The sequence below is a fragment of the Pleurodeles waltl genome, chromosome 4_1 (genome assembly GCF_031143425.1).
Source record: "Pleurodeles waltl isolate 20211129_DDA chromosome 4_1, aPleWal1.hap1.20221129, whole genome shotgun sequence".
Lineage (NCBI taxonomy): Eukaryota > Metazoa > Chordata > Amphibia > Caudata > Salamandridae > Pleurodeles > Pleurodeles waltl.
The window spans coordinates 410335938-410351452 of NC_090442.1; the positions used below are offsets into that span (position 1 = coordinate 410335938).

A 15515-nucleotide genomic window follows, 5' to 3' on the forward strand; every position below is an offset into this window, starting at 1 on the left:
TCACAGCCTTCCACGCCATGGCCCGGCATTCTGAGCACGACTTGGAGTAGTGTTCGCGCTTGAGGCACTACAGGCAAGCAAGATAGGGGGGTAGGGGGGTTGGGTGTCAGTGACCGACATTGCGTGGTGACAGGCGCCACACAGTTTGAACCTAGCCTTCTTCAAATTCATCCACGACACACCAAAAAATCTCAACAAAATGTCGAAACAAGGCACTGAGGCACAAAGAAAAGAACGGAGGCCTGCGTGACTGGGTGGCGACTATAAAGGTTGATACAACATCACTTCCGGCCCCAACGACACCATGCAGAGTCGAATGGAGCCACCCGATGGCGCGCGAAAAAGGTATTGCTCAGCAGAAGTTTCCGGATCCAGTCTGATGCCTGGGAAAATCAAAGGTGTGGAATATGCAGCTAGAAGCCTCTATCAGATAAAAAAAATACACTTCCTATTCCACATGTAGCTATAAGATCACACCACAGATTTGGGCTATGTAGGGTGTCTCATGTAGACTACTGCATTTATCACCTACTAGGAGGAAAAGAAAAATGTTACTTACACAGTAGACATCTGTTTGTGGCATGCAGTGCTGCAGATTCACATGCTTTGCATAAGTACTCCATCTAGTGTTGGGTCCAGAGTGTTGCAAGTAATTTTTGTCTGAAGAATCTTTTCAAGTCACTAGATCGAGTGGCTCCTCCTCTCGGTGATACTGCACATTGGCATAGAGTCCTTTGTTAGAATGTTTTCCCGCAGGTGGGTGAGGTAAGGAGTACATAGAGAATAAGGAGAAAGAGATGACCATGCAGTGTATTTACATATTCACAATATTTATGACAATGCAACTACAATGGCTACAGGTGTCCAAAGAGGAGGGATGGAGCATGTCAATCTACAGCACTACATGCCACGAACAGATGTCTACTAGGTAAGTAACATTTTCCGTTCAATGGCACGTGTGGCTGTAGATAAACATGCTTTGCATAGACTGTAAAGCAGTCCCTCCAAATAAGCTGTGGCTAGCCTGTAGGAGCTGGAGTTGCTTGACTTGGCCAATATTGGCTTGTTGTTTTGCTAAAATATCTACACAATAGTGTTCCGTAAATGTATGTGGTGTAGACCAAGTAGCAGCTTTACATATACTGCTATTAGCATGTTACCTAGAAAAGCCATGATAGCATTATTTTTCCTAGTGGAGTGTGCTCTTGGGAATAGCAGGTAACTGTCATTTGGCTTTGGCGCAGCAAGTCTGAACACATTTGATCATCTATCTAGCTATGCCATTTTTTGATATTGGGTTGCCTTTACGAGGTACTGAAAAATGCTACAAAAAGTTGTTTAGACTTCCTAAATTGTTTGGTTCTGTCAATACAACACATTAGAGCCCTTTGAACATCTAGTGTGTGAACAGCTCTTTCTGCAACCAAGTTTCTTTGTGGGAAAAATACTGGTAATTCAACTGATTGTTTGACATGAAATTGTGAACCTACTTTTGGAAGGAATTTAGGGTTTGTTTGAAGAACCACTCTCTCTCTCTGTATTTGGAAGAATGGTTCTTCTAAGGTTAGAACCTGGAGGACATGTAGGCATTGGCTAAAAAGGAGTCTAGTAAGAACAACATTAAGGTCCCAGGATAGTGCTGGATGTACCCCAGGTAGAATGACTCGAGATCTTCCATGAAGGCTTCTATAACTGGAATTTTGAATAAAGAGATGTGTTGTCTGTTTCTGGAGCTGAGCAGCTATAGCTGCTAAATGAAGACAAATAGACGAGTATGCTAAGTTTGCTTTCTGCAAATGTAGCAAATAACAGACAATATCTTGGACTGAAGCTTTGAGTGGATCAATGTGTTTAGATTGACAGTATCATAGAAAACATTTCCATTTTGCAGCACAACAATGCCTCTTTTAGAATGTCCATGCATTCTGGTGGTAGCTTTAAGCAACCAAACTCTATGAAATATATCTCAAGGTTGAGCGTTTTGGGGTCTGGATGCCTGATCTGTCTGTGATTTTGGGTGAGACGGTCCAGCTTTTCAGGGAGTTTCTCATGTGGGACTACTGATAAATCCAAAAGTGTTGTGAACCAAGCTTGACATGCCCATGTGGGAGCTACAAGGATCACAGTAAGTGAAGTTTGCCTCAATTTGCAAACTAGAGACGGAATGAGTGGGAGAGGCAGAAAAGCATAAGCAAATATCCCTGACCAATTCATCCATAGAGCTTTGCCCTTGGACTGAGGGTGTGGGTATATCTGAACGCAAAGTTTTGGTATTTTGTATTTTCTGCGGTAGTGAAGATCTTGTGGTTGTAACCCCCGAAAGGTAAAACCTTGAACTGACAATGTTCTCTGCAATTACAAATCGGAGATATTGGCAGTGTGCTGGGTGAATGGGAATATGAAAGTTAGCGTCCTTTAGACCTAAAGCTGTCATGAAGTCACCATGCTGTAAAAGAGGAAAGACATCTTGGACAGTGGCCATATGGAAATGCTATGAAAAGAATGTAGAGATTTAGTGGTCTGAGATCTAGTATTTGGCCTGAGCGATCTGTTATTCTTTGGTATTACTAGTATACTCCTAACCTTTGTCCTGAGAAGGGGACTAGTTCTATAGCCCCTTTGAGAAGAAGGTATTGCATCTCTTTTGTGAGAAGAGTATGATGTTCTTGCGAGAATTTGTGAATATGGGGGAGGATCTTCAGTGGAGTAGAAGTGAGCCCTAAAGTGTAACCATGTTGGATAATTGAGAGATCCCACTGTTCTGTGGTGATATCTGACCATTGTGGGTAGAAATGTTTCAGTCTTCCCCCTCCTGGAGAGGTGTGAGGTGGTGGAAGGTATAACTAGTCACTGGCGTGCAGTGGAGGCAGATCCTCGTGGAGGTGGATGGCTTTCCTCAGTCCTTGTTGTTTGCACGTCTGTAGGATCCTCTAAATGATACTCTATTGTAGAATGGGAACTTTGTTTTGAGAGGTGGAAGGCTCGGTTAGAGGATGGTTTGAAGTCTTCGCTGAATTTGTTGGCAAACAAAATTACCACGTTGTGTGGTGGTGACCAATGCCCCCATTGCCTTTAGCTGTCTCCAAGTCTTTTTTAAGTTTTTCTATGGTGTTGTCTACTTCTTGGCCAAATAAGTGTTCCCTATCGAATGGCATTTTGGGGACTGCCTGCTGCATTTCTGGCTCGAATCCTGAACATCTAAGCCAGCGTGCTTAGGGACAATGACACTAGTGTTAATACCGCGTGCTGCAGTATCTTCGGCATCAGTTGCACAACTAATAGAATTATTAGAGATGGTTTGACCCTCGAAACTATCTCTTGTGCCCTTTTACGATGTTCTTCTGGGAGGTACTAGAGGAGTTCATCTGTTTTGTCCCAGTGGGCCCTGTAGTACCGTGCCAAAAGTGCCTGATAACTGGCAATACGTCAATGAATGGCAGTGTGAGCGCCACTCTTTTCACCGCTGCATCTAGTTTTTTACTTTATCGGGAGGAGGCGTATCTCCTGTGGACTGACTATTAGCAAGTTTTTGTGCTGTTCGGACTATGGAGTAAGGAGGGATTTGAGCCCATATAAATAAAGGGTCTGTAGGTGCACCCTTGGGGTGATAATCCAGGGACTTTACAGGTTCTTTAAAAAATATCGCTGGCATGTCTAAGCATGCCTGGCAGCATGGGTAAAAACTGACTCTCTTTATGTGAAGAAAGTGAGGATGTTGAGGAGGAAATACTCCAATAAGGTCAGTGTGCAGCTGGATATTATGCTATGTGGCTGCCCTGGATATGACCTGCTGATAGGATGTTGTGTCTTCAGGTGGTGATGGCCGTGCTGGATATCAGTCAGGGTCGTTTGGCAGCATGGTATCTGGATCGTATGAATCCCATGGCTCTATGACCTATGGCATTTCACCCAAAGGTATCTGGATCGTATGAATCCCATGGCTCTATGACCTGTGGCATGTCACCCAAATCATCTCCTTGAGGTGGTGGTGAAAACTGTGTTGTAGGAGATTGAGGATGTGGTGGAGTAGAAGGAAGCACTGGCGAGTGTGGTGGAGAAGGCTGAGGTTCAGCTGGAGCCTTGTCCTTAGAGACCTTTTTAGGGGGAGGAGCAGTGTCCAAGGCCTCTTCAAAGGTGAGCTTCCTTTTGGTTGGACCGGGGGGAAGCAATTATTCTCCCAGTTCCTTTTTGAATATGGAGTTGGCTCTGACAAGCGTCCATTACTTCTAAGATGGGTTCCACTGATGAAACTGATTCGGAGGAATGACTGGAGTCTCTGGAAGGCACAGTCTTATGTTCTGACATTTTTGGAGCCGAAGCCTTGTGTTGACTGGGATGTTGCCGAGCTGAAGGTCACTACCAAAGATGTCTTGGCTGTTTTCGGTGCCAAGCCACGGGGGGAGGTGGGCATCCAAAGGTGATTTTTTGGATCCAACTATGGGTCAAAGGTAGTGATGGTCAGGTGACCTGCTTCCGAAGCTATTTTAAAGTCTTTGTAGTAGGAGTAGGGGCTGTTCTGGCTCTCGATGTCAGACTGGACATCTGACTCAAAACCTTTGATGGAGAAAGCCTCCTCATGTTCCGGCTCCTCCTGCATGTGTTCTTCCCCAAAGATATCAGGAGTGTCATCTGGTGTTTTGGACCCCATCTCCAACCTTCGAGCTCTTCAGTCCCAGAGCGTCTTCTTGGATCGAAAGGAATGTCAGGACTTGCAGGTTTGGTCGTTGTGGTCCGGGGAGAGACACAAAATTACACACCAGATGTTGGTCAGTGTGGGGGAATTGGGTATTTCTAGTGGCATTGAGGGCAAAAGCGAAATGAAGTGTGTTCCATTAGCCCTGCATAGTCCAACACCACATGAAGGAATAGGCCAGAGACTGGTGCGGAAGCCCCATAGGGTGATAAGCTGGCTCATGGTGCGGAAATTCAGGCCGACCGCAAAATATACAGAGAACTTGATTGTATTACAATACCGTTGCTGAAAGAAAGACAGAAGAGAACAGTTCAGAATAGACCTAGCCGAGGAAATACCAGAGCAAGAGGAACAAACGTCCGAACCAGATGGCAGAGAGAAAACAATTTAACAAAGGGCTCAATGCCCACATGCAGTATCACCAAGAGGAGTCACTCAATCTTGTGACTTGAAAAGATTCTTTGAATTCAAAGAACTTGCAACACTCTGGACCCAACACTGGATGGCGGACTTACGCAATGCATATGTATCTACAGCCACACGTCATCAAATATTGAGTTTTCTAATGAAGGTTGGTACTCACTTGTCTGCAGTCACAAAACAGTTGTCAATCAATATGTGATAAGTCAGCTATCCCATTCAGGAGGCTACCAATACTACAAACATTGTAACTTTACATTCTGGAAAACTTCAGGGTCTCTCGATCGCAATCCCACAGTAGGCACAACAGATGGTCAAGGGCCCATGAGTTGGTCAGTGAAAGACAGGCATGTTATTCTTTCTGAGTGGCAAACGTGCCCTCCATAGTAAAACATGCATCCACAATATACAGGTAACACTGCATTTTCTTTTATTTGGAAAAGTGCAACGTTTAAACATGAAACAAAAAAAGATACACAGTTCTTGCATGCCTGATACAGTTTGCAGGACTAATGGCTCATATCCTCAAACATCCAGGACACTAATTCAAATAGCTAGCTATCCAATCGTCCAGTTACCTTTCTTCTGATAGACAAGTAAACCACTAGGCCCTCTGAAATCAATAGTGTCCCCAACTTTCAGACTCTCCAGATACTGAGACATCTTGCCACCTTCTGGGAATTTTGGATGAACGCCTTTGAAATAAATCTGAAAAATATTACAACTATATGTTAAAAAAACATGTGGAACATATTATGCAAGAAAAAGGTCACTGTCTTAATTCTTACTTGATAATAAACTTAATGTAAAAATACTTCACTAAAACTAAAAAGTAGTGAATTTGTAAAGTATGGAATTTGTCTTATAAAAGCAAACACAGCAACTGAACTGTAATGTATTATCTTGGAAAGTCTAGTCGGATATCTCTTCACATAGGCAGATTATGAGACCATGCGCAATGCATCCCTACAGCGAACACAAGATATTGGTCTTCACATATATGGGGACTTTCTGCAGAAACACAAACTAAGAGCAAGCTAGACCTGCCAGGCCAGCCAATGTATGCATTTCTCTTTTTAATGTTGAAACAGACCCCCATGTTGTGAGAGGAGGCCTCTTTTTGCATGGTTAGCCCCCACTTTTATCCTGATGTTGATGTGTTCTAGAAGTTGGTAGTGCCCAGGGCCCCTGCTAAACAGGTTCCCTAAGACAGGTCTCTTTCCCTAAAACTGTTGTGATGCTTGGCACAACTAGTTCTACTCTTAAATACCTCAGTGAGTCCATAATAAATGGGTACCCCAGCACCCAGGGCAAGAGATATTAAGAGTAGGCCCCTGGGGGCAGCAGCACTGATTGTGCCACCCCTAATGGCCCTGCAACCAACATTGCCATTGCCATTGCAGGCTGAGTGCCTGGGGCAACCCTAAAAGGATAAATTCGACATGGCGCACACTGTGTGCCCTATCCACCCTACACTGCATATGTTATTGGTAAGCCACCACTCTAGCAGGCCTTACAGCCCTAAGGCAGGGTGCACCATACTATATGTGAGGGCATAGCTGCATGAGCCAAATGCCCCCACTGTGTCCTTGCCAAACCTAGGACATAGTGAGTGAACAGGGCAGCCATTTTAATGTATGTACTGGGCACTGGCCAAACACGAGTTCCCCAGCTCCATAACGGCCACTCTGTACCCTGGGTTGTTTGGTATCAAACAACTCAGAATATTAAATCCAAACTGCTGCCAGTATTGGATTTAACCCTAAATGTACCCAGGGGCCACCTTAGAGGTGCCCGCTGCAAAAGCTAACCCTAACTGGTAGAGTTGCTGGCTGGTTCCGTCCAGCTGCCACTCCAGAGAGCCAATATACAAACCTGAGGGAGAGTCCTGGCTCTCTGGTTTGTAAGACAATGCCCTTCCTGGGCGGAGGAGCTAACACCCCCTCTCTCAGGAATGTGCAACACCCTAGCGGTGAGCTTCAAAGGGCTACAGCCCCTGAAACTTGACCCTCCAGGCCTGCTGTTAGCAGCAGAGGGGTTCCCCCTTTGCAAACCCCCACTTTTGGCGGGAGCAAAAGCGGGAAACCAGACAAAGGGTAAGAGGAGTGGCCTCACTGAGCATGCACCACCCCTAAGGGCTTGCATGCAAAATGGACCCTCTGATTCAGATTTCACCATCTTGGAATGGAGAGAAACAGCCAATGAGGTTTAGGGAAGTGACCCTTCCCACAGGAAGTGGTCACTATAGTTGGTATAGCCACCCAAAGGTAAGTGCCCCATTGGTCACTACCAGGTTCCCCCTAAAAAGCCCACTAAATTCAGTATTTAGTGGTCTCCCCTAGACCAAGATTTTAGATTTGAAAAGGATTCCAAGAAGACAAGAAAACCTGCACCAGAGAAACCGCCAGGACGAGAACTGAGGACCTTCTGCACCAGAAGAGCCATCAAGACCCTTGCTTGCTGCGCCAGAGTCCCGACAATCGCGACAGCGGAGGAGCTGAACACTGGACTGACCCCAAGAAACCCAGGGGACCTCCAGGCTTCAAGGATCACCCCAGATCTCCCTCCTGAGTGAAGGTATCACTCAAGAAACGCATTTTATCTGCAAAAGACCAAGAAACCAGTGAAGGACACTTCACTGAATCGCCAATATCTCCGAGACCAGAAGTCACAGCCAGACCCAACGACACACAGACAGTGCGGAAGTGCCCCCGAACTGTATCGAGTTTGGTGGTGCTGCAACCCCTGGTGGCTGAGATAGAACAATACCCTGGGTCCTAGTCAGCTGACATCGGACCAGGAGAAAACCAGCTCCCCCAGAGCTAACAAAGGATCAGGAGGAAGCCCCAGTCGAGGGACCTCAGGAACATCCCAGACCTCTGACCAGAGTGCCGCCGTTGTCCTGCAAGTGGCCCACAAAGAGACTTACCTCCAGCTCCAAAGGACTCTGTTGCGCACAGCATCCAAGACCTCCAAAACTCCCTGTAACCGGCCGCCCTGGGCCTTGCATCACGGGTCTGCTGTGTGCCCCGGGTCCCAACCCCTTGTGACCTAGACAGCCAAAGGGGACCCCTGTCAACATCAGGGCAGTACGTGCTCTACGGGCGACTGGAATGCAAAAATCCAGCACTTCCAAGATAATGTAATTCATGCATTATGCTGATGTGCTGCTGTTCTACCTTTTGCATTGCAGAGTTTAACCCTGAAGACTTATCTTCAAGGTGCTTATAAATACTGTTCATTTGCAATGTATTGCTGCAGGCTTTCAGAGTGTGTCAGGGTGTGGTCCCTTTCCAAGGCCTTCTAGAAGCTTCCTCTGCAGCACGACTGGGTGTGGCTGTGGGCTGGTCCAAGACTCTATACACGTGCTCACTATTCAGAGGTCCGGGTGCAGAGCAGCAGCAACGTCCTGAGCTCCTGTTCTGGAGGCTTATTTTGATCTTCCAGGCCTTGCCCTTCACTTTGTTGGTGATTCTTGATCAGGGCGGTAAGACGGAGGTCGGGCTGGGCCCCCGATCCCATTCTCGAAGGCTTTCGAGTTCTTGGGCCTAATTTTCATGATAAATGATTTTACCTTGTGCGTGTAAATGTGCGATTGGCTTTTTCTGGCATCTGCATGCTAGCATTCGAATCGGCAAGACGTGCGATTCATTTCTTGTGCTTAATCCACGTTATTCATTGTGCGCTACCATTTCATGGCATTTACAAGGTAGCATTCGAATCGGCAAGACGCGCGATTCATTTCTTGTGCTTAATCCATGTTATTCATTGTGCGCTACCATTTCATGGCATTTACAAGGTAGCATTCGAATCGGCAAGACACGCAATTAATTTCTTGTGCTTAACTCATGATATTCATTGTACGCTACCATTTCATGGCATTTACAAGGTAGAATTTGAATCGGCAAGACGCACAATTCAATTCTTGTGCTTAATCCATGTTATTCATTGTGCGCTACCATTTCATGGCATTTACAAGGTAGCATTCGAATCGTCAAGACGCGTGATTCATTTCTTGTGCTTAATTCATGTTATTCATTGTGTGCTAACATTTCATGGCATTTATATGGTGGCATTCGAATCAGCAAGATGCGTGATTCATTTCTTGTGCTTAATTCATGTTATTCATTGTGTGCTAACATTTCATGGCATTTACAAGGTAGCATTCGAATCGTCAAGACGCGTGATTCATTTCTTGTGCTTAATTCATGTTATTCATTGTGTGCTAACATTTCATGGCATTTATATGGTGGCATTCGAATCGGCAAGATGCGCAATTCATTTCTTGTGCTTAACTCATGATAATCATTGTGTGCAACCATTTCATGGCGTTTTACATATTCTTGTGGAAATCAGCAATGTGCGCAATTCATGTTTCTGCATTTAAAAACTAAGTGTTAGAATTCTAGATGTTACAATATATGTGCATAATAAGCCCCTTAGTACAACTCCTATGGTGCTCCAGAAAACGTTCAGATTATTTCCTTGTCCTCATGCAAAAAGATTGTGTTTGATTCTGAAGACCTAATTCTAGAGGGTTTTTATGTTTCTAGTCAATGTGTAACAATTCATTAAGAGGTTTTATTGAGAAGTTGTATTAATCATTCTTAATTTCTTCCCAGGTTACCGGATGTCTTGAGGCCTAGTTAATTAGTCCATGCTTAAGTTATCCATGGTTACAATATGACAATGCTTAGAAATCATAGTCTAGTAAAGATTAATATGATATAATTTTGATATTGTGTGTTTTAACCTTTTGCTTCCTACAGGTCTCCTTCCCAGCTGTTCCCTACCTAATCCCCTTTTCCCCACTTAGACTCTGACATTCTCATCAGAGTATTGGAGCTATCTTGTGGTGGACATGTTGGGAACGTGCACAGACCCCGAGGATCTGGTGACTCAGACAACCCCCAGGCACCACTTTGAATTTGCAAACCAGTTCCTTTTCCAAGTGGCCCATCCAGGTGGCCCTGTGCCAAGAACTTTGCCAACGTGGCTCCCGCCGAAGCCGGTAGCTGCCCGAAGCTCTCCAGCTGGCACAAGGTGCCCACCGACCTCTGCGACCATCCTGCAAAAGAAGAGACTGGTAACTCAACCATATGATTTTTAATGCATTTTTAAAAGTGACTACCTATTGATTCCTATGGTGCGTAAAACTTTAAAAAGTCATAACAAGAAAAGTACTTAATCTATTCTAAAGATTTTGGTCTTAAAAATTATATAAAAGACTGAAGTATTTTTATAAATTCCGGCCTCGAGTTATTCACTGAGTGTGTGTGGTGCATGATTGGATCTGTGAGTACAGCAAATACTTAGCACATCTCCTGGATTAGCCTAACTGCTCGACCAGCTACCTTAAAAATGAGAGCATTGGGTGGTCTGATTTGTACCCCTGAAGACTAACATGTGGTTATTCGGACCCTCTACATAGTGTACTTGGTTTTTGTACACTACATAGAGGGCCAACAGGTCTCTTGCTAAATGGCATTTCCTTCTTTTGCAAATGTTTCATGTATATGCTGAAATCTATTAAACTTCACTTACTATTAAGCAATAGCCTACTGTGGTCTCAATCCTTTTTTTCTAAACAATGATCTGCTTCTACATTTCATCCTTCTATTTGAGGTACCTAGGCTTCTGCACTGAATGAGTAAAGCATGACAAGTAAGAGAAAATTTGGACTTACACTCATTTTGTTGGCTCGTACGTCAAAACCATACCCAATATAATTCACATTACATCTTGCTTGCTATGCGGATGGGGATGCTCTGCACCCCAGGCAAAAAAAGACAGAGTGGGCCATCCCCAACTCTTTCAAAACAAATTGGCCTAAAAATCCTTTCTTGTCTGCTTTTTATCCCCTGGAGGGGGTGGTTTGAGGGACAAATATCCCAATCTGCCCCCTGGGTGCCATCCCCATCCCTTTGTTACAAAAAATAATTTTCCTGGTCTCTAACAATCCTTTTGCACCCTCAACGTGCCTCCTTGGAAGGATAGAAAGATTGCATTGCCCCCTTTGGTGTGTGGTCATGGCCCTATCCCACGATAGGCCAACCCATCCCATCCGAAAAATTGGCCTGAAGACCCCTGGTTTCTAGTGTGCTCTCTACCCACAGCAATGATTCCTTTGGAATGAGGGCATGACCCTATAACAGGGTGGGCCACCAGCACATTTCCCTGGCATCTAATGGGTTTTCCACTTCCCTAATCTTCCCTCTTCCGCATTGCAGATTAGTGGAAAACCTCCACGTATAGGCAGAAAGACTCTTGTCACTGAATTGGGAGGGCACAGACCACTCAAACAAGAGAGATATCCTTGGTGTCTATGGGGCTTTATACCCCTGGAGGGGGGCAGATTGGGGGCAATCCTGCCCAACCTGCTGCCCGGGGAAGTGGGGGAGGTAATGGCAGGAAGCATGTCTTTTTTCAATGGGTTGCAGAGGGCACTGAAACTTGCTCACACCTGGCTGACACAGGCACCACAAAACTCTGCACCTTTACAGCTTTAATTACAAGGAAATCACTATCTATAAAAACGTTTAGTGCAACTGACGTCGAAGTAGAGTCTGATGTCATCCTTGACTCTGCTCTCAAACTGTTTTCTGAGCCACCTCAGCCTTGAAGACTGCAGAAATAATTCAGGTGGCTACAGCAAGGTCAAGGCTTCCTTCAAGGCTCAACTCTCCCCAGAACCCAAAGATTCATACAGATGGAAGAACCCTTCAAGCTTAGTTTCTGATGGCACCAGAGATACCTAATGTGTATTTTATGTGCATGGAGGAAGATGATTAGGAGACTGGAAACCTTCTCTCTCCTTATCACATAGATGTTGGGCTCTCCTTAAACCTCCAACATACTAGTGCTCTTGCTACATCTTGAGAAGGTGATACTCCATAACCATTACACTCTCCTTTTCAAGATATCTGCTCATTTACTTCTGTTGAGCACAAAGCAGGGTAGATGCTTGTGTTAACTACGCCATCTGAGGATCCTAGATTTAACATCTTTACAGAGATCCTCAAGCTATCTTTGCGACCACGGAACCACTTTTTCTGTTCAACAAGGCGTCAAACTTGAAGCGTTCCTGCCGGAGAGAATCCGTTTTCAGGCACAGAAGATCACAGGCAAATAGTTTGCTCTGCAGGCCTATGTCTTCTGATCCTACGTTCTTATCAATGCATCCTTCTTCTGAGAGTTTGGTGGTTTCAAGCATCACCTGTAAGGCTTAGCCCCAAAGCTTTCTTCACTGTACCACTGAACAGTTAGTGCAAAAGGCTTGACTTCACAGGTCAAAACCTTAGGGGAAATGCAATAGTTATCTGTAATTAATCTGCAAGATCACATGAACATTTTCTTTTTTCCCCCCAATTCTATTTATTGATGTTTAGTAGTGCTTAAACATTAAAAAATCAGAAAAAAAATTGCAGCCCATTATGTAAAGGAGTCATAATGTCAAGCAGAATATACATATCACATACATAATTTGGTAGAGTAGAACTGATGTTCATTAACGCAATTTAGTACTATCTTCCATATGTCCATGCCACAGGTAAAGCTGCACCCTACTACAATTCTTCTGAATTGTCATATGCAAGCAACAAGAGGGTTTCTTCTATTTTTTAATTTTTTATAAACAACTTTAATTGGTTTTATATGAAGAAAAGAAAGAAGAAGTAGTAGAAGTGGAAAAGCAAAGGTAGGAACTGGCCTAGCCAGCATGCACACAACATCATATAGACAGCATAGATTGTCAGTAATGCATCTCAACATCACTAATGTACCACGCAAGGAACACAGCATTAAGTGGTCAAGGGAGAAAACCCAGCCATTTCCCCCCCACCTTTGTGTGTTTATGGGGACAACCCGTTGCCTCATAGACTGATTATTCTTGGCTTGCGCACCAGTCAACTCCATGCTTCCATTCCGTAAAAGCGGGCCACTGGCGGTGTTCCAAGTGGCTGAAATGTCTCTTTTTGCCACCAGCAAGGCAGTACCCACGAATGCTCGGTCTGCCCCCGAGCCGTCCAGTTCGTCCATAGCACCCAACAAGACCAGTTTCAGGGACATCTGCTGCTCTCTCCCCGGTACTGTGTTCAGCTCACGGAATATCGTGCCCCAGTATGCATCTATACTCGGGCATTTCCAGACCATATGAAAAAAATCCGCTGACTCCTCTGTACACCTAGGACAGTGGGCAGAAGGGCCGAGGCCCGCTTGATGCAGCCAGACAGGAGAAAGCTATGACCCCATACAAGAAAAACATTTGCACCCATCACAACCGCACCAACACCACCAGTAATCTAGGTGCCATCAGCACATCCAGCCTATCTGTCTCCTCAAGAGGTCCCAGCTATCCCTCCTATTTATCTCTGCAGTGGTTTAGGTCGCCCAGGGAATGGTTAATTAACATCCTGTAAATTTGGGACACCTCTTTTTTTCCCCAGAGCGCCCATAAGCAATTTAGCCTCCAGTGGACTATATTCAGGCAGTGTGTCAGTGCGGGACAAATGCACATTCAGGGCATGTCGCAGTTGTAGGTACTTAAACAATTGTGTGCGGTAGAGTTGGAAGTCGGTTTTTAGGTCCTGAAAGGATCACATCGAATCCCCCCTCCACACATCCCCCAATTGTGAAATGCCCACCAAGTCCCATTTTTCAAACGCACTCAATGTAGTCGATTCTTTTAGCCATTTGCTGTGCCATAAGGTCTGCTGGGTAATGACATTATTCCATCAAGTATGACGCCGGGCAGCACTCCATGCATAAAACACTGCTCTAGTCACTGGATCCATCTCACGGGGGAGTGGTGAACCATAGATTAAGTCTAAAATTTGTGGAAAACGAAGTGCCGCCAATCCCAGCTGATAATCCGGGTCGGCCCACCCTCCATTGAACGAGTCATTCACGACCAGGAGCTGCGCCGCTAAGTAGTATAAATAATGGTTAGCCATACTCATCCCTCCGTTGTATACCCCCCTATGAAAATGTTGCAGTGCTCTAGCCATACCAGAGAAATTAGGTTGTGTCCCTGTCTAATGTATGGACCCAGGAGCGTGGGAACGGGACGTTCTGGAGCATGTACAAAATGGGCGGCAGTATCATTTTATATAAGTCCACATGGCCCAAAACATTTAATGGCAGCGCCTGCCATCACTGCAGGTCTGCCTTAGTTTGAGACATAAACGTCATTAATTTTAGGGACCATGTTAGCTCCGAGAGGAGGGCCACCCATGTACCTAAGTACTTAAAGCTCAACCGACGAATAGGTACTACTCCTTGCCAATCATGGCGTCCTGTGGTGGTGTCAAGGGTACCAGTACGGATTTGGCGGGGTTCATTTTAAGCCCCAAAGCCTCTTCATAACAGCGGAGGAGGTGAAAACTCAGCGGACCAGATTCACTGGGTTCTGCCATGTATAGTAGGACATTGTCAGCATACAGAGTCACACGGTCTTCATATACATTTCCCCAGTTCCAGCCGTGATACAGATGGTCAATTCCAATCAGTTGTGCCAAAGGCTTAATGACCAGGGAAAAAAGGAGGGGGGCAGGGGGCAGCCCTGATGCGTTCCCCGGCAGATAAGGAAGAAAAAGGATAAGATACCATTGACCTGTACCCAAGGCCATGGGATTGGCGTATAAGGAATGGACCAATCGACAAAATCTAGGCCCCAGTCCAGTACACTGCAACACTAGAAAGAGAAACCCCCAGTCCACGGTATCAAAGGCCTTCACAAAATCAACAAAGAGAAGTTCCAGGTCCTGGGATAACTGGTGACGTCTTGCTAAGGCCACGTGTAGACGACATACACAATGTTGCGTGCTTCGGTTGGCCATAAATCCACACTGGTCCGAGTGGATCAGTGATGGCAGGACACTCCAATGGCGCGATGCAAGAATCGTGTCGTACATCTTCACCTCACTGTTAGTAAGGGAGATTGGTCTGTAGTCAGTGCAAAGTCATGACTGCGGCTGTGTTTTGGGAAGCACCACAATAGTGGCCATATCTAATCCCTCCGAAAAGAAGCCCGGCGGTCAACCTCATCATAGAAGGCTTTGAGGTGTGGTGTAACGTCGTCTCAAAATGCTTCATAGTATTCCGACGGAAACTCGTCAGGTCCGGGAGTCTTGCCAGTTCCCAGTGAGGAACTTGCATCATTGATTTCCTCATTCGTTATGGGGTGATCCAGGATAGCTGCCCCTGCGTGAGGCAGTACAGGAAGGGGAACGTCTTAAGAATTGGCGAGCATGTTCCTGGTCAACCGCCGAAGAGGCCCTGCAAAGTACCTCATAGTAGGAAGCGAATGTATCCGCCACGTCTTGTAGTTTAGTAACAGACTGTCCCATGTGTGTTAAAAATGTCAGTGACAATTCTAGATGATTGATGGCTTGAAGCCAACCAG

At 45.4% G+C, this 15515-nt stretch overlaps 1 protein-coding gene across 1 annotated transcript in view; it reads right to left on the minus strand.

Moving 5' to 3' along the window:
- The window catches only part of LOC138287799 (NADH-cytochrome b5 reductase 3-like), a 158882-nt gene that overhangs the window by 36024 nt on the left and 107343 nt on the right, over positions 1–15515 (minus strand). The window contains exon 5 of the mRNA XM_069228644.1: positions 5692–5821. Within this exon, the coding sequence (XP_069084745.1) occupies positions 5692–5821 (130 nt within the window). The remainder of the gene's footprint in view (positions 1–5691; positions 5822–15515) is intronic.